Genomic DNA, 26,325 nt, shown 5'->3' with positions numbered 1-26,325 from the left:
CCATTCAGGTTTCGTCAATTAATTTTGAAAAGTAGAGTATTGGACAAATCGATTTGCCATGTTTGAGATTTGCTTTTGTTAGCAGAATAATACCCAAATGGATTCTCCCATTGGATAAGTCTGGATTGGTAAATTTGCAGATCAAGCACAATTCACCACCTTACATTGCAGGTCCCCCTTAGATGCCCAATCAGATTTTATTGGGAATGTAGCTGTAGTATAAATACTAGCTTTCTTTGAAGAACCAGCCTTCTATTAGCGCAGCATGTCCTTATTATGCATATAAAAAGGTGTTATCAAATCTTGAGTAGTTTTACCAAGTACAAGACTAACAGAGCTAATAATAAAAATTGAGCACGGAAATAATCCAGGAACATGTTGCAAGATTGATAGTGGTGTGTATGAATAATTGTATTACTGAAACATACTGAGATTTCTCTATATACAGACAAAAAAAGGACAATGTTGCATAAGTAGAACAATAGCACCATGCAGTGGCAAGATATGAGAAAGGTGTCTATTACTTTAGATATAAGACTTTTAAGATGCATCAACTAGGCTTATAACAAGAGTAAGATTGAGAGGTTTCAGAAGAGGAGATTCACACTGATCTAAAAAATTAGGAGGTTATGTACCCGATTTTCAATAGAGAGGTGGCTGTATATGCAAGTCCATTTCAAAGGAGGAGTGTGACTGCACAAGCGCCGCCACCTGTACACGGACAATGAGGAGCAGGACCCACTAATTCTGAAGATCAGTAGGAGTCTGATCTTTCATATAAGGCATATAATAATATTGACACAACATATTTCATACCACTATTTTTTTTTTAGTATGGGATGATACTGCTAGAGACAACTGGAACACAGCACGATTTACTGTCAAAATAAGATACGATTTTTCAAAAGCACTGGCTAGTGTTTTCTTCTCAAAACTAGGATCAACTGGGAACAATCAATAAGGGCCCTGGTGAGTAATGTTTTTTTCTACTAAGTGGTCGATGGTAGTAGACAGATGTTGGCATTGCCGTATTCTAAGTATAGCAACTCAATTTTCCACAGAACTAAATATATATAATACACATATTGTCTATTACACACAGTGTGGCTTTTAAAAACAAAGATAAGTTACTTCTTCTTGCATTAAAGAGAACCTTTCACCGCCCCCATACATGTGCAGCGGAGTGCAGAATGTAATGGGCAGGGCTTCACAAACCCTGTCTCACTTTACATTTTGTCCTATCTTCCTCCGTTATTTACATATCGGTGCAGTAATATTTGGTGCCCGATATGTAAATAAGCCCCTGAACTGTCAATGGGGCGTTTCAATCTAACTAAATGCCAAGGGGGCGTGATGTCTTCGCTCTGACACTGTCCAATCAGCTACGGACAGTGTCAGGACAGCTTGCGCTGTGTTATCTGCCGCGAGAACACACACAGACTGGTGGTTCTGCAGAGAGCGCTCTCTCAGTTTGTGTGTGTTATCGCTGGAGGCAACAAAGCGCAAGCCACCCTGACATTGTCCGTAGCTGATTGGACAGTGTCAGAGCGAATACATCATGCCCCCTTGCCATTTAGTTAGATAGAAACGCCCCACTGACAGTGGCTTATTTACAAATCGGGCGCCAAATATAACGGCACCAATACGTAAATAACGGAGGAAGTTAGAAAAATTATTTCAAGTGAGGCATTTTTGTGAAGCCCTGCCTATTACATGCTGTACTCAGCTGCACATGTATGTGCAGGTGAAAGGTTCTCTTTAAACAATTTAAATGGTGGCCAGCAAAACCAAAAATGTAATAATACATATGGTTGCCGGATTATCACATCATGCAACAGATTTTCATCCCTCCAATTTTCCATGCAGGTTTTAGATTCCAAAGTCGAGTCCAGTAGAGTCCAAATTATCCACAGCACCAAAGATAGCCCTATACTCCTAAAATTCTAAACCCCAATATCCTGAACTTTTGGAATATTTTTTTTGTAGCTGTTGGACCATCTGTTTATTAGACATATAAAAATGTCCCAATCCAACAGTTCAAAAGTATAGCTAAAACATTTTAGAAAAGTTACATGTAGAATAAATTGGTATGTTTTATATTTGCACTAAATGCTGCTACACACATTGTAAAAGTGAAATTCAATGATGGTAGTCCTGTGATCTCCAGACACTGTAATAGTAGTAACTTCACTACAGCCCATCCAGAAATTTTTAGACAGCGACATCACAGATTTGTAGTTCATCGGATCTAGGTTGTGACAATAAAAGCAACTCACACAATGCGGGGAATTTATTAAGAATGGTGTTTAGAAAATAATGAAAACTTGTAGTAAACTCCAACACAATTTTTAAGAGGCAAAATGGGTCACATCTTTCAGCAGGGCCAGGCGCCATATGTGGCGCAACGACCGCGGCTGTTGGTAAAAAATTACCTACACATTGGTAATAAAATAAAAAGCACATATACTCACTTCACTTTCCTCTCCTGCGGCTCCCTCATCACTCCAGCACCGCTCGTACAGGGTCCTGACGCCAGGCAGTCAGGGCCTTATATGCATCACTGCATTTCAACGTCATCAGTGCTGCGTCGAATACAATGTCCTGAGTCTGCCTGGTGTCATTACGTTGTATGAGGCGCGCTGGAATGATGAAGAAGCAAGAGGGGAGAAGAAAAGCTATGAGGCGAGTATCATTTTTTTATTTCATTATTCTTTTATTTTATGTAACCATCCATTAAGGTGGGGGTGCGGGGGTTTGCCTTATGCGGGTGGGGGGGGGCAAGGTATGAGGCCCAGCCCTGGCCCCTACCTTTCTACGCCTTATAAAGTGAAATTTATGGCAACTAAGAGCTGGCGAGGATTTCACTATAATTTACACCAGTTTTCTTGCGTAAATTATAGTATATTTGTCGGACTGAAGTGGCCACGCTCCCTTTCCCAGAGTACAAACTCCTTTTCACAAAAGTCGCTAGCGTGGCGCAAATAAAGCAAAAGCAACTTTTGGGCCATCTTCTACGCCAGAAAGGTTGCTAAATTACCCCCTATGACTGGTAGAAAGAGAGGGGCGGAGGTAGGTAGCAAGGCCCAACCCAGCTGACTGAAGGAGCAAGCAGCTCCTCCATCAAGAAATGTTTGATTCTGAATTAAGAGGTCGGTGAAGTATGTGCAGTAAATGGCTGAACTTTGAACTCAAAAACATAAGGATCCACTATTTTGTTAGTAGGGAAAGTAATTCCCTACACATGCTGTTGATAAACCGCTTCAATGCAAGATAAATGTAAGCAGTGCCCATCTTGGGCATTTATGGCTTATCCACAGGATATGAGTCGATGCTAATTAGTATTTTGCACCTGTGTTACCTACAGGATATGCCATAAATGCCTAAAAGGAGTGGGTTCCACCTGGGTCTTTCACCTATTAGGGTATGTTCACACTCTTAAACGAAAACGTCTAAAAATACGGAGCTGTTTTCAAGGGAAAACAGCTCCTGATTTTCAGACGTTTTTTAAGCCACTCGTGATTACGGCCGTTTTTGGAGCTGTTTTTTCTAGTCAATGAAAAACTGCTCCAAAAACATCCCGAGAAGTGACTGGCACTTCTTTTTCGTTTTTCAAAACTGCTGCGTAAAAAAAACGCCCCTCGGAACAGAACGCCGTTTTTCCCATTGAAATCAATGGGCAGATGTTTGGATGCGTTCAGCTTCCGGTTTTTCGGGCGTTTACGGCCCGAAAAACGGCAGAAAATAGGCCGTGTGAACATACCCTTAGAAGAACAGGGGTTCCACGGCCCTCGTCCGCCAATTCAAAGCAGCCATCAGTGGCAACACTTGTAAAATGCTCTTTGTACAGAGGTCTATAGGGGTAACGAGAAGAGCCAAATCAAGCAACTGCTGATAGGCGAGTATCCCAGAGGTGGGACCTGCACCTACCAGGCATTTATGGCATATCCTGTAATGATGGATATACACTTTTAACTATCCTTAATAAAATAGTTGATGATGGCAGATCATAAAATAGGCTACAAAGGATAAATATACGATGACTGCAACACTTATCAAATCCTTTATAAAAAATTATTTCAGAAACTAATATTTTCATTTGCAGGTTCCCTTGAGTTTCAATTGTCACTTGCCTAGTGGTTTTGTCACTTGTTACAAAAAGTGCTTACATAGTGTAGCCCTAAAGCATGGGCGTAGCTAGGGGGAAGCAGGTGGGGCATGTGCCCCAGGCGCAACTTAGAGGGGACGCCAGCCCCTCCTGCACTATAATTGTACCTGCGTCTATAGAACACAGGTAGAAATTAGAAGCAATAAATGGCCGGGTATGTTCCGTGCACCGCCATTCAGCGCCTTTCTACGAGTGAAGCGGCGCCGCTTGCGTCGTTGAAAGGCGCTGATTGACAGGGAAAGTCATTCTGCCCTGCCAATCAGCGCCTTTCATAGATGCTTCGTTCAACCCCAGGAGACCTGCGCAGAAGAGAGCAGGTCTCCATTGCCGCCGGACGGCGCGGGAACGGGATTAAGGTGAGTTTGTATCATTTGTTTTTTTATTGTAATAAAAAAGTGTGTGGCATTATCTATAGGGGGGTGGCTTTATCTACAGGGGGGGCTTTATCTACGGGGGGCTTTATCTACGGGGGCTCTATCTACGGGGGGGGCTATATACTGGGGTGGGCTATATGTGGAGCACTATATAAAGGGGTGGGCTATATCTATAGGGGGGCTATATACAGGGGTGGGCTATCTGTGGAACACTATAGGGGAGCTATATGTGGGACAATATATACAGGGGTGGGCTATATGGGGGCACTATCTACAGGGGGGCTCTATAGCAGGCACTATCTACAGGGGGCACGGTGTGTGTATGGGACACGGTGTATGGTGATATTATAATTAGAGGTGCAGTGCATGGCGCTATTATATTTAGGGACGTAGTGTGTGGTATAATGAGAACTTTATCTTTGTTTATAGGTGTAGAAATGTTGGAAAAGTGAGAAGCTGAAGACATCTGAGCGGCAAACTGCAGAAATGGCTGTGACCGGGAGAAGTCATCATAGAGGTCTGGACCGGATGGAGTCACTTAATGTAAATGTTTATTCTACCTCTAATCAGTACTGTAGTCACTGTATGATCTGCAGCGAGATGATGGGTGGTATGATTATGATATGATTTTTTTTTTGTGAAACAGCATCTCCTAGCATATTTTTACTATTGTTCCAGCGATGCTAGGAGCTGGAAACAATTTAGTGCAAACCTATATGGCAGGGGTTGCACTAAATTGAGTGTATTTGTGCTGGTGTTGTATATATGTACTGAGTTTGGTTCTGGTACTATATATATATGTACTGAGCTTTGTTCTGGGGCTGTATTTATGTACTGACCTTGGTTCTGGTGCTGTATATATGTAATGAGCCTGGTTCTGGTGTTGTGTATAGAACTATATTGCTTGTAAAATGTACAAATGTTTTTATGCTCAAGTTACATTAAAAAAAATGTGGAAAAGAAATGACACGTCATTGATAGATTGATGGTAGAGAAAACTATCATGGCGAGGGGGAAGGAGATGTCGGGAAAGAGTTTGGGGGGGCGCCAAATTGAATCTTTGCCCTGGGTGCTGGAGAACCTAGCTACGCCTCTGCCTAAAGCCTGCTCTAATATTGTACTTGTTATGTAAAATAGCCAGATTTTGATGAATACTTACTGACTGTTACTTTATCTTTTTCTCCCAGCATGATGTTGTTTGGTGATAAGTCTCTGTGAACAATTCTTTTTTCCTTGTGTAAATATCTCAGTGCTAAACATAACTAAAACAAAAATGGAGATTGAGAAATGGACGCCAGACAGATGCACAGAGTGCACAACTAAAAAATCAACCACTCCATGCAAAGCATTGTGGTACACACATGAACATATCATAAGAGGCATATCATCAAGAACACAGAATTTGTATAGACTTTGAAAGAGATTAATAACTAGAAAAAAAGTTATTCCATTAGTAGCCCAAAAATTGGTCAAATTGACTACTCAGTCACATTTTCTTACATGAGTTTATTTACAATTGGTTTTACCTCTAAGGATCTGAGCTCTGTCAGAGTGAAACTCTGATGCCTTTTGACGGCAGCAGAGTGAAACATTGAATTCAATGAATTGAGAATTCTAATATGTGTCATTTAAGGCGGTCAGAATTTGATATATTACTTAATAGCGATGAAGAGGGAGCCCTAGAAACTTATAAGTTAAACATAATATTTAAATCCATTGTGCAAGGTTTCCGCCGTTTTGTACAACAGAGGCAAACAGAAACCATTTGCACCGGATCCATCACCATTGACATCAACGGTGATGCAAACAGAAACCTATGGTTTTTGTTTGTTTCAGTCAGGGTTCCGTTCATGGGTTCCCCTGTTGGAAAAATCAGACAGAACCCATAAACTGAGCCCTGACGCAGATGTGAACGAAGCCTAAACTAAACTAAAGTATAGCCATTGTGCATAGATAAGTATAAACCTGTGCTGTACAAACATATATGGGGAGAAATTACCAAATCAATTTTACACGATAAGATTAGGACTCATCAAAATCCCAAACTCTTGAGTTTCGTGGCGCACGAATCATGGCAAGATGTGGGCCGCCGGCAAGTGCTGGCCTCCACTTTACAGATTAGAAAAAAGATCATATGATCTCGGATGGGCTTCCCCATAATGACTTGCAGACAACCTTCCCAAACTGCACTGCACCTCCCTCTAGCACAGCCAATCTTGTGGTGGATGACATTGCTAGTGCTTTCTAGGCATTAAAGAGCTTGTAAGGGGTTGGATACAGTCCTAGAAGAGAGTAGAGGTTCAGACACAAATTTTTATGGCAATCGGGGGAACTTGCGATTCATTGCAAATTTATTTGGATCTAATCGGCAGCCGATTTAATCACATTGGACCCGAAATTAATATCAGAAAATTAGCTCATCTATACATGTGGGTATTACTGTAGGAATATAACCTAAATGATCAATGTTAAAAGAAAGGAAGTTAGCTATATCCCAAAAAAAATCTACTACAACTACCGCTTGCTCCATGACACTAAAACATAACAAATTACCTGGACCTACTCATTTGAAGTTTATCATATACACTACTTTCTGAAAATCAGTGACCTAAAGTTACATTCACATTGTCTAGCCCTCTGGTCACTGATGACAAAACTGATCCCATAGTTTCCAGTTTTGTGATCGGTGGCATCAGCAGTGATGGCAGATTTCTTCCCGAGCCAGATAGGGAAATGTTGCATACTATGGACGCCGGACAAATGCACAGAGTGCACAACTTACCCATCGGTTATGTCCTGCTCACAGAAAAAAAGGATTGGCTGAGTACAATTAGTATATGTGAATGCACCCTTAGATATTAGTATGTCAAGTGTACCTGTATAAAAATGTGCCAAAGCCGTTCTTCTGTAAACTGTTGCTTTTTCTCCTTAAGAGACTTTAAATGCTCGCCCAGTGGTGCCCCTTCAATGAGCTCCATAAGAATGTAGAGTTTGTCATCTGAAACACAGATGTGAGAAGATATATAACTTATGTTAACCATTATGCATTAACCATTAATAGTACACCATTATGCTTAACTATAACCTGTCCAGTAAGGGTAGGTTAGCCGTTTTTAACAATATTTTAATTTGTTAATGTTTACATGAGCTACTCAACACCATTGAGTATTATTTTCTTTTTTTAGTTTCTTATTTTTCTTTTCCTTACCATCAATGTTCAATGTTCCAACCCCCGTCCATCCACCCCACAAGCTCAAAACACATTAAGGGGTTTATTTAGTACACCCTCTCAAGCTATTTTAGGGCCCTAGATTCCCACTTAACTCTGAATTCAGTACACATTGTACCTATGACTTACTGACTTATTATTTATATATGGATTGGATTCAATTATACGAGGTGGAATTGAGTAATATTAAGTATTATAACATAAAAATATATATATAAGATGTAAAACAAAAAAATATAAAATTTATTAGCAAATGACAACTAGTTTCTAATAACTTCAAGTGAATGTTGCTGAAACCAAGTACAGGTCAGATGGTTCTTGCCTCGTGTTAACTTCCGAGAATACAGTTCTGACCTTGGTGTTTTTTAATAAAAGTTATAACATCCTTGGTGTCATTAATACAAGGGGGCCCAAGGCCACATGTGGTTTTGAGCCACTGTTTGGGAAAGATGGACAGTTACCCTATTGTCAGGACATTCCCTTTCATCCCGAAATCAAGATTTATTTCCCTACCATTAAAACTCCTGATGAGCCCAAATAAACACAATAAGATAAAACAGATCCAAGAGTCTTCCCATTCTTGAGTAAGGATAGAAAAGATTGTGGCATGTCTGTGAGTAAAAACTGTTCTACCAAAATATGGTCGGTTGGAAATTTTGACCTGAATTGGTGTGTGGATTTAAATTTTGTCCTTTAAGTTAATTACTTACTTTCTAAGAACGTCCTATAATAGTGCACAATATTTGGATGGCAAAGCTGTAAGACACAATAATATGAAAATTGTGAATAAAATTGTGAATAAAATTGTGAATAAAATGCTCTATAAAGTGATTTAACCCCTTCGGCACTGTTCAGAGATATCCGTAAGACTATATTTACAGGGGGCAGATTTGTTATGCGTTTTCCATGTGGATTCCACACCAAAAATGTGCATCAAGCTACACAGCAATGCAATTTCAAAACCAAATTCACACGACACCAGAATAAAACGGTATAGATTTTAGTGCTTGTTGCATTTTTTATTTCTTTTTTTCAAATATTCAACATGTTCTATTATGCTGTGGAAAGGTGCCCGATTTCAGCCTTGGTATTACATTGGGAGAAATTCAAGGAGAAATTTACGTCAAATATGCAGTCAGTATCTTACAGAAAGCACGTCCCGTGTGAATATAGTCTTTCTAGAAATATGATACGACATTCGAAGCACACCCGCATTGATGTGTATGTTTGCTTACAATGAAGTACCACATTTTGAGTAAATCTCTGAAAAAGTGCCAAGAAGTCAACACAGCGACCATTCCTGAGGGCTGCAGCACCTTCTCTGTTGGTCTTGGCACTGCACCATTGTTAAAAAAAAAATAAATTCAGCAATATTTGGCAAGGGTATAAGTAATAAATGTATTTAATTCACATTATTTGCTGGGCAACTATCACTGCCATTCAATATTTGGATGGCAATGTCCTAGGAGTACCATATTGTCTTCATAATAATGGGTACATAGATTTAAGTCACCATCTACCAAAGCAGGGATTAAGATGCGCTGGTTAAGGTTTGGCCTGAAAATTCCTTTTAAAGCCACATAAGAGATTTACAGTATGAACACAAAATAAAAAAAGGTCAAGGCATGACACTAGAGGTATTATATCCCAAAGATTGCTGCCAAAAATGAACCCATTTATTATTACTGGAATGGAACATGAGTTTTGTGGTTATGATATTTTTTGCCTTTCTGATCATAGTTGGCATGGGCCCATATATGACTACAAACACTTTTATTTTGTAAAACTTTTTAAGTGGAGTAAGCGGTCGTCTAGTGTGCCATGGCAGGTGTGCATTTGCCTTTAAAGGAGTATAAGGGCATGACCACACATGGCGGAATTCCTCCGCAACTGTCCGCATCAATGCCGCACAGAATCTGCGTTGCAGATTCTGCAGCGGATCTGCACAAAATGTGCAGAAAATTGATGCGGACTGGCCGCTGCGGACTGCAGGAAAAGTGCTTCTCTTCTCCCTATTCAGTGCAGGATAGAGAGAAGGGACAGCACTTTCCCTAGTGAAAGTCAAAGAAATTCATACTTACCGCCCGTTGTCTTGGTGACGCGTCCCTCTTTCGGCATCCGGCCCGACCTCCCTGGATGACGCTCCAGTCCATGTGACCGCTGCAGCCTGTGCTTGGCCTGTGATTGGCTGCAGCCGTCACTTACACTGAAACGTCATCCTGGGAGGCCGGACTGGAGACAGACGCAGGGAGTTCTCGGTAAGTATGAACTTATATTTTTTTACAGGTTGCTGTATATTGTGATCGGTAGTCACTGTCCCGGGTGCAGAAACAGTTACTGCCGATCGCTTAACTCTTTCAGCACCCTGGACAGTGACTATTTACAGACGTCTCCTAGCAACGCTCCCGTCATTACGGGAGCCCCATTGACTTCCTCAGTCTGGCTGTAGACCTAGAAATACATAGGTCCAGCCAGAATGAAGAAATGTCATGGTAGTAAAAACAATACGCTCCGCAGCACACATAAGATCTGCGGACTTCATTGCGGAATTTTGACTCTCCATTGAAGTCAATGGAGAAATTCCGCCATGAGTCCGCAACCAGTCCGCCACTGCTCCGCAACAGACAGAGCATGCTGCGGACACCAAATTCCGCTCCGCAGCCTATGCTCCGCAGCGGAATTGTACGCATCGTGTAAACGAACACTGCTAAATTAAAGTGAAAGTCAATGGAGAAACGGCTCCGCTGCGGATTAACGCTGCGGAGTGTCCGCAGCGGAATTTAAGTGAAATTCCGCTATGTGTGAACCCGCCCTTATGATTTCAGCAAAAAAGGTTATTCATTGTGTAATGAAAAGTTACACAATTTTCTAATGTACATTTGTATAAATTCCTCATGGTTTTCAATCCGTCTGCTTGCTGTCATCCAATAAAAAAAAATTTATTGTTTACTTCCACTGCATAAAAATCAGTCCTAGTCATGTGGTGGACAAACATGTGCATGGCTTGTTAGAAGACACATCTCTAATAACTGTACTGTGACTATAACCGGTCCTGTACCTGTGTGCCCATCACATAACTAGGCCATATTTTTATCCACTGGAAGTAAACAATGAAGGCTCCTATTGAACGACAGCAAGCAGAGATCTTAAAAACTGTGAGGAATTGATACAGAAAGTATATTTGAACGTTGTATAACGTTTCACTATACAAAGAATAAGCTTTATTTGCGAAAACCATAATAGTCCTTACCTTTCTGTCTACACCAAATTGGACACAATGTTTTTTCATAAATATATGAAGGTTACAGTCACACACACAATATGTATGCTCAGCAGAGAATACTGGGTGAATCAGGGCTGCTAGCTATGGACTGAACAATTGTCTATTTAACAGCAATCATACTAAATGTTAGGCCCCATGCACACGACCGTAAAACCGCGGACCATTCCACTGTCCGCGGTTTTACGGAGCCATTCAGTTCTATTGGTTGCGGACACTTTTCCGTAGCACTACGGATGGGTGTCCGTGCCGTAGAACCGTGCCGTGAATTATGGAGCATGTCCTATTTTTCGTATTTTACGGGCCGTTCTTCTATACTTTGTATGGGACCACTGCCCGAAAATGCCCGAAAATCGCAGGCTGTGACTACAGGCACAGCCGTGTGCATGGGGCCTTAAGGATGGGTTGCTGCATTTGAAGAGCCTATCCCACCACTTGTATACACTAACCAACCTCCACTTCCTGGTTCTCAGCACTTCTAAAATTGATCATGTGACACTCCGCAACACCTCAGAAAATGGAGTCAAAGACTGAAGAACACGATCCTTTTCAGAGCTGTGGCTGACTAGATGAGTGGAACCTTGAGTTACACCATGTGACTCCATAGAACCAGGAAGTGTCTTTCTTTTCAGTCCTTTCTTATGCACTTTTGGGGGCTGTTTAGTGGGTGTTATAGCACCTACTAGAATGACTATTAGGAAATTATACGAATGTCTGTCTTAGTGACGTTCTCTTAAAAGAAATACCCCTTCATACTTTATGCGTGACTGTAAGGCCTCATTTACACGAGCGTAATATACGCGCGTGCTTTTCACGCGTGTCGTACGCACCTATATTACTCTATGGGGCAGTGCAGACAATGCGTGAATTTTGCGCAGCGCGAGGGCGTTGCGTAAAACTCACATGTTCTATAATCGTGCGTTTTTTGCGCATCACGCACCCATTGAAGTCAATGGGTGCGTGAAAACCACGAAGGTCGCACGGAAGCACTTCCGTGCGAACTGCGTGATTCGCGCAAGAGCTGTCAAACTGAATGTAAACAGAAAAGCACCACGTGCTTTTCTGTTTACAAACATCCGAACGGAGTGTCTTAGAGATGAGCGAACCGAACTTCACCAGGTTCGGCCGAACTTGTTTTGACCGAACCAGGCAGGAGACAGTCACTGTCCAGGGTGCTGAAAGAGTTAAACTGGTTCAGCAACCTGGACAGTGACTTCCAATCCCAATATACGTGAACGTGTAAAAAAAAAAAAAAGTTCTGACTTACCGATAACTCCCGGCTTCTTCCTCCAGTCTGACCTCCCGGGATGACAATTCAGTCCAAGTGACAGCTGCAGCCAATCACAAGCCAAGCACAGGCTGCAGCGGTCACATGGACTGCCGCGTCATCCAGGGAGGTGGGGCCAGATGTCAAGAGAGGCGCGTCACCAAGGACACGTCACCAAGGATGCGTCACCAAGGCAACGGCCGGGAAGTTCTCGGTAAGTACGAACCTCTTTTTTTTTAAACAGGTTACTCGATATCGTGATCGGAATTCACTGTCGAGGGTGCTGAAAGAGTTACTGCCGATCAGTTAACTCTTTCAGCACCCTGGACAGTGACTGACATCGACTAGCCTCATCTCTATGATGGCGGCTGCGCGAAAATCATGCAGCCGCGCATCATACACTAATGACACACGGAGCTGTCAAGTGCCTTTTGCGCACGCAAAACGCTGCGTTTTTTTGCGTGCGCAAAACGCACACGCTCGTGTAAATGAGGCCTAACAGTTGTAAAAATGAATCGGGTGTACACCACCAAAAGGAAAACCTGACAGGATACGGAGGAGAGAAGAGGAGCGGTGAGGTGAGTATGTTTATTTTTTATTTAATGTCCGGTGGGCTAAAGGGTTGGCAAGCATGGCGCATGACTCTTTCACTTCACAATAATAGCGCTTACATTTGACCAGGGCAGATCTAGCAGATCACAAACTTCAAGAACAAACTTATGGCAAAGGTGGAATCCTGTGATGCGACTTTTAAAGTCACTGAACTTTTCAGTACCACCAATACTACCAATGTTTGTCTATGGCGATTTCATTACTGTGAGCTTGATTTTATGCATCTGTTTTGGAAATGGCTGTGGCTGAAACACTGGGACTCAATAATTAGGAGGGCTGTCCACAAACTTTTGGTCATATAGTGTATCACCAAAAACCAGTACTGATAGGTAATTTTCAAACAGTGCATTTTAAGCATGGCATCTTTATTTCGTTCCGATTCATGTAATTGGAAGCATATGTATTTTTTTCAGCTATCGGACTCAATGCAAAAGTTTTCCTTGATGTAATATTTGAACTATCTGAGATGTAGCAGTCTTATCTTACAAACCTTGTTCAAATATTAAACAATTTATATTCATTTTTGGAAAAGGCAAAATTAAAGTCCAATTAAGAAATAGATTTTTAGTGGTAAGGGAAGCCCACAACATCATTCATTATACAGGTAATTTTCAGTACATTACCTTTGCTCCACATCTTCATGTGACATATTGTGTTGCTATAATTGAACTATTACTCTTTATATCTGCTCAGCATAGACAGTAATGAAAAGTGAATCGTAGACCAAAGACTAAAGGGAAGTGTACCTGCTCTCGGATTATTGTCAGTTCAAACACGATGTTCTCAGCGCTGCTGTCTCTGTCTCTTTTGTCTTTACCAAAAGCTGGGTTGTGCAAATTAATTTCTTTCATTGCAAAGAGATTCTGTCCGCTGCGTTTTTTGACCTAAATACAATATTTTTAGAAGAGGCTAAAGAACGGTGAGAATACTCTAGCACAAGCATTCTTTATCAATGAATTTCATTAACAATTTATAGAAAGCAATTCATGTAAAATGTTTTAAATGCCTTAAAGGAGCGGTCTCATCACAGACAACCCCTTTAATATTGGAGCCCTATTATCGATAAACTGATTGCTGCAGGTCTGGCATACCAAGAGCCGGATGATCAGCTGTTTTTGCAGGGGGAAGTGACAAGAGTAACTAGCGGCATCGCGCTCGAGCGCGATCCCGCTAGTTTAACTCGTTAAATGCCTCGGTCAACAGAGACCGCAGCATTTAAATCGTTAAAAAGAGGGGGGCGACCTCCTCTAACAGCTAATCGTGCCCCCCGCAATGCAATCGCGGGGGGAGATGGTTGCTACGGCTGCCTGGGGGCCTAATGAAGGCCCCCAGGTCCGCCATCTTTGTACACCTATTAAGCCCTGCCTCCGGCAGGGCTTATTAGTTGCCTGTCAGAATCACGATATACTGCAACACATTAGTATTGCGGTATATCGTGCAAGCGATCTAACGATCGCTGGTTGAAGTCCCCTAGGGGGACTAATAAAAAAAGTAAAAATGAGTTGAATAAAGTTGTTTTTTTTGTGTAAAAAAAATATATATATATATTAAAAGTTAAAAAAAAAAACTTTTCCCATTTTCCCCCTAGAGCATAGTAAAAAATTAAATAAATAAACATAATTGGTATCGCCGCGTCCGTAAAAGTCTGAACTATTACAATATATCATTATTTAACCCGCACGGTGAACGCCGTTAAAAAAAAAAATTGTAAACGCCAGAATCTCTATTTTTTGGTCACCTAATCTCCCACAAAAAATGAAATAAAAAGTGATAAAACCGTCGCATTTACACCAAAATGGTATTATTAAAAACTACAGCTTATCCAGCAAAAAAATAAGCCCTCATACCACTTAATCGACGGAAAAATAAAAAAGTTGTGGCTCTCTGAGTTTGGCGACACAAAATAAATTTTCTTTTTTACACTTAGGTTTTTACTTGTAAAAGTAGTATAATATATATAAAAAAACTATATATATTTGGTATTGCCGCAGACGTATACACCCAGAGAATAAAGTTAACATGTTGTTTTAATTGCACAGTGAATTCCGTAAAAACGGCGCGTAAAAAACCATGGAGGAATCGCTGTTTTTTTTCATTTTCTACCCCACAAATATTTGTTTTCCCGTTTCCTAGTACAGTATATGGCAAAATAAATGGTGTTACGAAAAACTACAACTCGTCACGCAAAAATCAAGCCCTCATAGTACTATATCGACGGAAAAATAAAGACGTTATAGCTTTTGGAAGGTAGGGAGGAAAAAACGAAAATGAAAATCTGAAAAAGGGCTGCGGCGGGAAAGGGTTAAAAAAATGGCTTTAAAAGGTTTTCATTGCCTTTAAATAGAACATGGCAGTGAAGAAGTTTTGTGCTTACACAGGCAAAGTACAATTATTTATTGATCATGATGTCTATCTTGCTCTCAGAAAGGAATAAGGAACATTGATTATGTTTTAACTGGTAGATTTGAAAACACTATAAAAATCACCTTATATACACTCCCAAATGCTCCACTCCCAAGGTGGTCTAAAATTGCATAGTTTCCGATAAATTTTGTGGGTGTTTTATTTTGATTGATGCCTTCAATACTATCGGCGACTTGTTTCAGTTCATCTTCCTGGAAACCACATAAAACACCACTTATATTTGCTCTGATATAAAAATAATTTTTTATTTTTTTAAACAGCATTTTAAATAAAGCACTTACTGGTAAAGAATTTAATTTCGATACAAGGTCTTCATAGGCACTGATCTCTCGAATATAATGTCCAATATCAATAAACATCTCAAACAAATCTGGTGGAAAAAACCTATAACAAATGCAAATGATATACAGTAAATGTAAACAAACATCACAATGTAACATTACTATCTATAAAGCCTCATTCAGACAGCTGTAATGTGCTGCAATTTAGCGTACATGTTACAACTGGAAATAGAGGCCGAAGCAGGGGGTCGAATAACCTGAACTAACAGCATTATAGCAATTAACATGATTTGCTCCTATTCAATACAAGATAATATCCAGTGTTAAGGGGGTTTTACACTGGGCGACTATCGGGCAGACAAGCGTTCATAGAACGCTCGTTGCCGATATTTGCCCTGTGTAAACAGGGCAGCGATCAGCAGATGAACGCGCAAATGCTCGCTAGCAGTTAAGTATAAAGCTACTACTAGATCACTCATATCCAAATTATGTAAACTAAGCGAAAGAATCATATAAACTGTCCAATTAAAGGAAAATAACAATGTCACCAATCACACCAATATCATCCGCACAGAATAGTCACCCTGTCACCATACCTCCACCATACCTCCTAATTCTTTTGGTATTTTTTTTTTCTTGAGGTAATTTTTCTTTCTCCAAGTTTTTTTTGGATGCCTTAGTGCCTAAATTACAAAGTCAGCTACTTTGCTTCTATTTTAGAGCCAGCCAGAATGCCCCGATATCAGAGCCAGCCACAGTGCCCCATAACAGTGCCTAAAACACACAGCCAATCATAGTGACTCACAAAACATTTATATCTACTAAGAGCAGCTACTATATATGCCTCCATGCTGAGTTCCATTGGAAAGCTGCCCTGTCTTTTAATGAGACGTGAGAACCACTTAACCCCTATTGTAAATAATTATTGTACAAAATTTACATATTTTAGGTATTCATTATTACTTTTCTGTGGTCTTTTTATAATGTATAACTGTATTTTAAGCATACATACTCTACCTTTTGAACAGATCTCGGTTTCTTTCCATGCTAAAGAGAAATCTTAATGCTCTGAAAGCATAACACTATAAGACAAAAAAAAAGGCACAGAAGCTAAAATATTTATGCCACAACAACAAACAGTATCACCCAGCAGGATCCTGCATAATAGTTCATTAATGCCAAGTATGCCATTCATTTCCCATAGTCTAGGATCTTAGGCCATCTGTCTGTACTTCCTTATTTTAGAGATCTGCTACCATCTGGAAGTTTGTACTACAACTATCATATTTAGCAACATTTAATTGCATGCTAAATATTATGAAATGTCTAAGGGTATGATGGATGCTTGTAGTTATATATGAGACTATCACTAAAATGTAAAACTGTTGTAGAAGAATAGACATTGTCTAATATGATAAAAATAGTATACACACTAAAATGCCTTCTGCTTTTGGAATAAACCCAATAATGTGTCAAGGTTTCGAGTTTCCAAAATATATCAAATCCACAAAACAGATACAAACATAGTGGAAAAAATGTATGTTCGTATTTGAACACTATTTTGCACCATATATATATATATATATATATATATATATATATATATATATATATATATATATATATATATATATAAAAGTATAAACGTTTTAAAAGGTTCAGTAACTTCGTAAATACTTTGCATTACTTATGGTGCTGTGTTTCAGCTTGTATTGTACTTCAGAGCTGCATTCACAGTTTTACTGATTGTTATTGTGAAGTGTCGACAGACACATCAGTTTAGCCGAGCTCCTATATAGCAGTGACTTTTATTTTTTTTAGTGCATCAGGTTACTATACTAGTGCCAGACGTAAAGACTATACTTAGAATGCAAATCCTCAGAGCAAGCTCTGTGTAGGAATAAGATTTCAGCTCTAAAGTGACCATAAATCTCTGAAAATATGGAGCTGTTTTCAGGCGAAAACAGCTCCTGATCTTCAGACGTTTTTGTAGCAACTCGCGTTTCCCGTGGCGTTTTTTAAGGCCGTTTTTGGAGCTGTTTTTCAATGGAGTCAATGAAAAACACCTCCAAAAACGTCCCAAGAAGTGCCCTGCACTTCTTATGACGAGCCGTCATTTTACGCGCCGTATTTTGACAGCGACGCGTAAAAATAAAGGCTCATGGGAACAGAACATCGTAAATCCCATTGCAAGCGTAATGGAGCCGTTTTTTCAGGCGTAATTCGAGGCGTAAAACGCCCGAACTATGCCTGAAAACACTGCGTGTGAACATACCCTAACACCGACAGTAGCTCAGGATCAGTACAACATATCTTAGGCAATGCTATTATGCTAGCAATTTAAACTGCTTGTCTGAGACTAGTTAACTTTTTACAAACCCACTGACGTTTCCTCATGAAAATTCTGCTCCAGACCCCAAAACCAGCCTACCTTAGTTCCCCATAGCTCCAATGTTACAATTTGGATATGATGACATGCCGTCCACAGTAAAGTCATGTAACAGTGGAGGCCAATAACTTTAGGGCGCAGGGGACATATAGGTCCACTTTATAGGAGACAGCAATGATTTTAATAATACAGCAAAACATTTGTATCTAATTCCTTTATTTTTCGTATATCATCTTGACACATACAGTCTGCAATCATTATATATGGATAAATGCATATGGCAATATTATCACTGCTGATAAACTGATATTTATGACAACTGTGAGACCATTGCATGTTCACATACAGAACTTGTAGTCCAGCATGGCATTTTAATGGTTGAAAAAGCAAACTAAGCTGAAATGCTGTATGACAAAGGTTGGGTGAAATAAATTTGTTTTTTTTTCGTATCCTGATGTGCTTTTGCTGAGAAATTTGAAATGCTTCTCTTGACCAATTTTGCATTTTTGTGCTGCTATCTTTAGAAAACTGGATCCCTACATGTCGGCAGTTTTAGCTAGCCAAAGACATTTATTCTAAAGTGAAGGTAGTTGCTTGCAACATTTGTTTAATTTAAGAACACCCAGAAGTTTCTTGCAACTTGGTTGACTACGGTAAATTGTTTCTTCTTAGGGTATGTTCACACGCTAGCTGGCTTTTACGGCTGAAATGACAGCCTGTTTTCAGAAGAAAACAGCTGCGTAGTTTCAGCCGTAAATGCTCCTCCTCGTAATATACGAGGCGTCTGTGACGCTCGTATATCTTGAGCTGCTCTTCATTGAGTTCAATGAAGAACGGCTCAAATTACGTTGCAAAGAAGTGCCCTGCACTTCTTTGACGAGGCAGTAAATTTACGGGTCGTCGTTTGACAGCTGTCAAACGACGACGCGTAAATTACAAGTCGTCTGCACAATATGTCGGCAAACCCATTCAAATGAATGGGCAGATGTTTGCCGACGTATTGTAGCCCTATTTTCAGACGTAAAATGAGGCATAATACGCCTCATTTACGTCTGAAAATAGGTCGTGTGAACCCAGCCTTATTCCAATATCTTTACTAAAGAAAATAATTTGGATTAATGAACAAATTTAGCTTTAGCTGTAAAGCTGATTTACCCTAATGCCAAGCCCAACCACAAGGAGTTCTCATCAGGACCTCCTTTGATAATTCTGCACTGTCTAATTTAACCAGATATAGATGAAATGACAGTCTTTGTCATTGAGTTTTCTTATGTGCGGGACTGCTTGCCTTGCATTGGAAACACATGTTAAGTGACGTGTGCTACATCTCTAAATTTGACACCAGAGTCTTTTCATATCAGTATGGCAATAGTCTTGACTAATCTGTCTTCTTGTTGTGTCTACAACTTGGACTGCCTCCTCTTATTTAAACGTCCTTTACATAAGCAGGTTGTGTAATGTTTTCTTGGCGTATTATTAGTTCTGAATATGAACCACTAACTGTAAACTACTGAAGCATAGTGCCTAGTAGTGTCAAGCTAAACCAACCATTGGTGCCTGGCATGGACATATACCGGACATAATCATATCATATCATACTAATCATATCATTATAGATAAGTGACCCATGAGTGAAAAGAAAAAGAACGGAGATTTCCAGACCTTTGTGGGGAACTTAATATTTTTGCCCAATAATGTCTCCCAGGTGTTCTTCCTTATATTACAACCTGCCAAAGACTAAATCACATGGTAGACCCAAATCTAAAGCAATAAATCTTAGGGTAGGACCATCATGTGTGCAAAAAGTTGAAAGGGGTTCTAATCTTACCTGTAACATAGTACATTTGCTTTTAATACACTCATGTTTTCTACTTGGTAAAATCAGCATACCTATAATGTAAACACCATTCTCCTACATAGAAAATACAAAAAGAAATACCTTTGATTCAGAAATCAATACAAAAATATGCATTGCATTAACCAAAAATGAATGAGTAAGTAAAAAATGAATATAGTATTACAAATGTAATGCCTCTTAATGGCTAACTGAAATCTGTAGAAAGTTACTTCAGCCTTTTATTAAATAGCCAAAAGAAGGTGATTATTCTGTAACCATTTCTTCAATTATACATTAAATGGTATCACTTAGGCAACACAATGCAATTATTTTATAACATACCGCAGTACAATGTGCTATTAATTAAACAATAATTTAAAATGTTAATCTCGTTGAGATGCAAGGAGAAGAGAGATTGATTTAGTACAACTGGCAAATTTGTCAGGGACCCCCAGTGCTCTCCTCTCGCTTGATGGCAAAAAAGTGTTTGATAGGGTCAACTGGAGTTTCTTTAGAGCCTCCTTATAGATGTTTGGTTTCTTGGGTTTCTTTCTAGATGCAGTCTTATCTTTGTATTCCCACCCGACAGCAAAAATATTTACCATATTTTTTCAGACTATAGGACGCTCTGGACCATAAGACGCACACATAACAAGGGAGAGAAGTTTATTTTTTACTGTACATTGCCATGGGTAATATACAGTACCCCACCACAATGCCAGCCACAGTGCCCCAATACAATGCCAGCCACAGTGACACAATGTATTGGCAGCTATTGTGCCCTCGTCCTCTCCTGAACTCACCAGACATCAGTGGAGTGGAGAGGCAGGGGTTAATAGGGATGAATCTGCTCAGGTGACTGCTGCATGGCTAGAAGGTCCTTGAAGATTAGTACCTGCATAGATTTACTGTGCTGTGTGTACAAATGTATGTGTTATTTGCTCACTGAACAGTCAAATTTTACAGAATTTTGTGTGTAAGATGTGACTGTTCAGTGTGCAGATAACAGAGATGTTTTACAAATAGCACAGGACATGCTGCTTCCATAGCACTGCACTGCAAGGACCTTGCAATCATGTAACTCAGTCTCCTGCTTCTTTATACACTGGCAGCTGCATTCGGACTTTAAGACACAGAATAAGATTACAGCATAGTTTTTAAGACAAAAAGTGCGTCTTATAGTCCGAAAAAAGGGTGATTCTGGTTGTAACTCTAAAACAATATATATTACAAATAGTACTAAACAGGGCTGCCCCCTTTTGTCTCTAATTTTTAATCTCTTTGTCGAGCCACTTGCCCAAGCAAATATGTGTAATACAGGGATTGAGGGTATACATTGTGGCATAAATAAATTTGTAATTGGCCTTTATGCTGATGACATTATAATCTCCTGTAGAAACCCTGTAATATCTTTAAACAAATTGAAGTAGATTATTCAAGAATTCAAGGATAAACGGCATTTATTAGTTATAAACTCCACGCCAAAGTTAGAACAGCTGATTAAGGCAAACTTTAAGTATATCTGGGTGGAGGAATTTTTTACATATCTTGGTATTCGGGTTGCACATTCCCTCCCTGCAATGTTCAGTACTAACTCTTCTGAGTTGGTCGAGAGTATCAGGAAGGTAGTCTGCAACTTAATGAAAGTTCCCTGCTCTTGGATTGCAAAAATTTATATTATACAAATGAAGGTTCTCCCGGTAATCCTATTCTATTTTAGATGTATTCCGCTTCCCTTTCCAAAAAAATTAATCAAAGAGCTTCAAAATTTGATAATCAAATTAGTTTGGGGAAAAAACGGTCAAGAATAGGGAAGGATACTCTATACAAATCAATCAAGGATGGGGCATGTCTCTCCCAGACCTGAGTTTATATCAAGAGGCAGCAATATTAGAACCTATAAGGTGTAGCTGGTGTGATGACTCTGATTTATGTTGGGTCAAAATGTAATCATTATATTCACGGGCACATTAAGAGTGCTTGTTATATATAATTTACTGGGCCTTCACACAACCAACATGAAACTGGACACTACATATTTCTCGCTTCAGGTGTGGAATAAGATTATAGTAGATGATAAACTACTGTATTTTTTGGACTATATGACACACCTGGCTATAAGACGCACCCAGGTTTTAGACAAAATAAAATAGGAAAAAATTATTTTATATTTTACTACTTTTACAAAGAAAAGACTATTTGTCCTGTTTCACCAGATTCTGAGAGCCATAACTTTTATATTTTTTCATCGATAGAGCGGTGTGAGGGCTAACTCCTTGTTCACACGGCGCTAAAAAAGACGTGTAAATACGTTTAAAAAAAACTAACGTTTTTTGCCGCATTTTCGGCGCGTTTTTTTGGAGTGTAATTAGGACTCCCATTGACTTTCATAGTGACTTCATAGTTACATGTCAGAAGTTTTGATTGGTGGGGGTCCAAGCACCGAGACCCCCACAAATCGCTAAAACGAAGCAACAGAAGCGCTCGTGTGAGCACTGAGCCGCTTAGTTTCTGTTCGGCTTTTTCCAGAAAACCGACGTAGCGGTGTACGGGCTCATAGACTTTCTATTGAGCCCGTACACCACTACGTCGATTTCCAGAAAAAGCAGAACAGAAACTAAGCGGCTCAGCGCTTACACAAGTGATTCTGCGGCTTCGTTTTAGCTATTGGTGGGGGTCTCAGTGCCTGGATCCCCACCAACCAAAACTTCTGACATGTCACTATGACATATCAGAAGTTTGTTGAACGTTTAGTTGCCCTTTAAACATGTGGTCAGTGTGGAAAATCTCTACATTAGAGGACCTATGTGCCCAGAAGCGACTCAAATCCTTTAAAGAGCTCGTAGATACTTATAAACTTCCTAGAACAGCCTTCTTTCAGTATGTCCAAATAAATAAGTTTGCCACCAATTGTGATCTCAGTGAAAGCATAAACACACTGGAAGAAAGGCTCCCAAGGATACACAAATATATTGCCACTTTAGTCACTACAAAAGAGGGTCTATTATATACTCTGAGATTCTGTCTCTTTGTAATAATAAGAAACTAAACTATGATTAGTTGGGAAAGGGACCTGGGTAAAGTTTTCTCACTAAAACAACTGGCATTAAGCAATGAAATGGGCATTTAAAAATACACGCTGTATCAATCATATAGAGATAACATGGAAAATACAATTATGCTGGTACTTAACGCCAGCTAAATTAGCCAGACTCTATCCTTCGGAGTCTGATGTATGCTGGTGTGGCTGCGGTGAAAGAGGGGATTTATTTCATATGTGGTGGAAATGTACGGAATTTTTTTTTTTTAGACCTGCCGTCCTCCATTTGCTCTAAGGAGATTTGCCCCATATCTTAATTAGAACTGCATGATCTCTCCTCTGAAAATATCCCACCTACTTTTAGGTGAGTTGGCCAATAGAATCTTGACCGCAACAATAACAGAGGTGGCTTATAAATAGAAGTAAAAAATTCATATTCATACATATAGTGTAATAAATAGAGGTAGTCAGTATTATTGCTATGAAACGACACTAAATGAGAACTCTGAAACACTTCCCATTTAATATGGTGCAATAGAGTTTCATGGTGGACATATTTAGTAAAGAATAAACCGAAAGGACACATGAATATGTCATCAAATTATGCTGAATTATTTGAGGGCAGCATATTATCGTGCCAGGGTATTATACCAAATGGCACAATAAAATATAAATCTATATAATAAACAGTAAAGAATACAGAAAACGCATAGATATAATTTCACAGTATTAATGATCCCAGCGCTCCCCCTCACCCCTCAGTAATGATTGACAAACGCTATATATAGGCAGATACATCAGGAGTCGTCAATAATTGCCGAGGGGACAGGGAGAGCGCAGGCCAGCCTATTCTGATGACACAACTGTTTTAAACCATGACAAGATTATTTGCTAAACCCAGTGGTGGATCATCATTAGGGCGGTTTAGACGGCTGCCCGGGGCCCAAGGCTCCCAGGGGGCCCATGGCCGCCCGAACCGCACATGACCCCCTCATGCCCGGTGGCGTCGCTAGCACCGGAGGGGGCCCCGGTGCCAAGGCCGCACCTGTCATGAGGCGAGGTGAGCATCTGTCCGACTCCCAGCTATTAGCAGCCGTGGTCTGTGCTGCTATCTTACATCTCCCTGTGCTGCTTTAGAAGCTCCTCCTCCGGCCCCCCCTATATACCTCTCCTCCTCCTGCTGCTGCTGTTACCAATCGGGACGTGAGGGGGAGAGGAGACTGTCGGCGGGCTCTGTGCCGGGCTGTGAGCAGGAGAAACGCTGAGTGAAGGCTCCCACCCCATCAACCTGCTGAACGCCCTTCACAAATATCCTACATAAAGGGTAAGTGCATGTGTGTTTACAATGTGTACTTTATATGTGTATAATGTGGATATTCATGTGTGTCTGTGATGTGTGTGTGTGTGTGTGTGTGTTTATGTATATATATAGTGTGTGTGCATGTATGTATGTATAGTGTGTGTATGTATGTGTGTGTGTATATATATATATATATATTAGTGTGTGTGTATATAATGTGTGTGTGTGTGTGTGTGTGTGTGTGTGTGTGTGTGTGTGTGTGTGTGTGTGTGTGTGTGTGTGTGTGTGTGTGTGTGTGTGTGTGTGTATATATATAATACATATATATTTCCGGAGCAATTCCGCAGAAACTAGCAGAAATTCGGCTGCAGAAAAAAAGCACCATTTCTTGCGTTTTTGCTGCAGAAGTTTTACACAGCGTCTGGATGAGATTTGTTAAATCTCACTCACTTTGCTGCTACTGTATTCTGCATATTTTCCGGGCAGAAAATACACAACAATTCTGTAAACTGCGGTGCGTTTTTTTATTCCGCAGCATGTCAATTGTATTTGCGTATTTGTTACGGGTTTTCCCCCATTTAATTCAATGGGGAGGTAAAACCCACAACATATAACAGATGTTATGTAAAAACGCAATTTAGAAAAAATAAAAATCTTATACTTGCCCAGAATTCTGTTTCTTGGTCTGGGCCGGCCTCCTGGGATGACGTTTCACCCCATGTGGCCGCTGTAGCCAATCTCAGACTGCAGCAGTCATATGGGATAAAATGTCATCCCAGGGCTGCAGTGTAGCGATGCTGTGTAGCACTATATACAAGGGGGGGAGCGCTGTGTTGAGCTATATATAAGGAAGGGAGCGCTGTGTGGCACTATACACAAGGGTGGAGTGCTGTGTGGCTCTATCTATAGGGGGCTGTTTGATGCTATCTATACGGGGACTGTATGTGGCGCTATATACAGGAGGGTGTGTGTGTGGCGCTATCTACAGGTGTGTGTGTGTGTGTGTGTGTGTATGTGGCGCTATCTACAGGGGGGGTGTGGCACTATCTACAGGTGTGTGTGTGTGTGTGTGTGTGTGTGTGTGTGTCTCTGGCACTATCTACAGGGGTGTGTGTGTGTGTGTGTCACGCTATCTACAGGTGTGTGTGTGGCGCTAGCTACACGTTTTTGCTGCAGAAAAAGGTGCGTATTTTGCGGCGTTTTTTTCACTGCTGGGGCGATGGTGACGACTCCTCTGAAAAACGCAGCAATTCAGTTCACTATCCGCAGCAGGAATTGACATGCTGCTGCACGAAAAATACGCACCGCAGGACAACATTTCTGGTCGGAAGTTTTACACAGGGTCTGGATGAGATTTGTTAAATCTCACTCACTTAGCTGCTACTGTATTCTGCATATTTTCCGGGCAGAAAATACACAGCAATTCTGTAAACTGCGGTGCGTTTTTTTATTCCGCAGCATGTCAATTGTATTTGTGTAAACGCTGCTTATTTGTTTCGGGTTTTCCCCCATTTAATTCAATGGGATGGTAAAACCTGCAACAAATAACAGATGTTATGTAAAAACGCAATTTAGAAAAAATAAAAATCTTATACTTGCTCAGAATTCTGTTTCTTTGTCCGGGCCGGCCTATTGGGATGACGTTTCACCCCATGTGGCCGCTGCAGCCAATCTCAGACTGCAGTAGTCATATGGGATAAAATGTCATCCCATGGCTGCAGTGTAGCGATGCTGTGTAGAACTATATACAAGGGGGGGAGCGCTGTGTTGAACTATATATAAGGAAGGGAGCGCTGTGTGGCACTATACACAAGGGTGGAGTGCTGTGTGGCTCTATCTATAGGGGACTGTGTGATGCTATCTATAGGGGACTGTGTGATGCTATCTATAGGGGGCTGTTTGATGCTATCTATACGGGGCTGTATGTGGCGCTATCTACAGGAGGGTGTGTGTGTGTGTGGCGCTATCTACAGGGGGTTGTGTGTGTGGCGCTATCTACAGGTGTGTGTGTATGTGGCGCTATCTACAGGGGGTGTGTGTAGCGCTATGTACAGGTGTGTGTGTGTCTGGCACTATCTACAGGGGTGTGTGTGGGTGGGTGTCGCGCTATCTACAGGTGTGTGTTGC

At 40.5% G+C, this 26,325-nt stretch overlaps 1 protein-coding gene across 2 annotated transcripts in view; it reads right to left on the bottom strand.

Moving 5' to 3' along the window:
* NEK10 (NIMA related kinase 10) overlaps positions 1-26,325 on the bottom strand; it is a 161,647-nt gene that overhangs the window by 78,632 nt on the left and 56,690 nt on the right. For both annotated transcript variants that reach the window (XM_075827183.1, XM_075827182.1), the window contains 8 exons: positions 19,850-19,933; positions 16,650-16,714; positions 15,633-15,735; positions 15,414-15,542; positions 13,674-13,811; positions 8,479-8,524; positions 7,416-7,537; positions 5,699-5,801 (listed from right to left, as the gene is read on the bottom strand). In XM_075827183.1, the coding sequence (XP_075683298.1) occupies positions 5,699-5,801; positions 7,416-7,537; positions 8,479-8,524; positions 13,674-13,811; positions 15,414-15,542; positions 15,633-15,735; positions 16,650-16,714; positions 19,850-19,933 (790 nt within the window). The remainder of the gene's footprint in view (positions 1-5,698; positions 5,802-7,415; positions 7,538-8,478; positions 8,525-13,673; positions 13,812-15,413; positions 15,543-15,632; positions 15,736-16,649; positions 16,715-19,849; positions 19,934-26,325) is intronic.

The sequence above is a fragment of the Rhinoderma darwinii genome, chromosome 5 (genome assembly GCF_050947455.1).
Source record: "Rhinoderma darwinii isolate aRhiDar2 chromosome 5, aRhiDar2.hap1, whole genome shotgun sequence".
Classification (NCBI taxonomy): Eukaryota; Metazoa; Chordata; class Amphibia; order Anura; family Rhinodermatidae; genus Rhinoderma; species Rhinoderma darwinii.
This window is presented reverse-complemented; position numbering and strand designations above follow the sequence as displayed.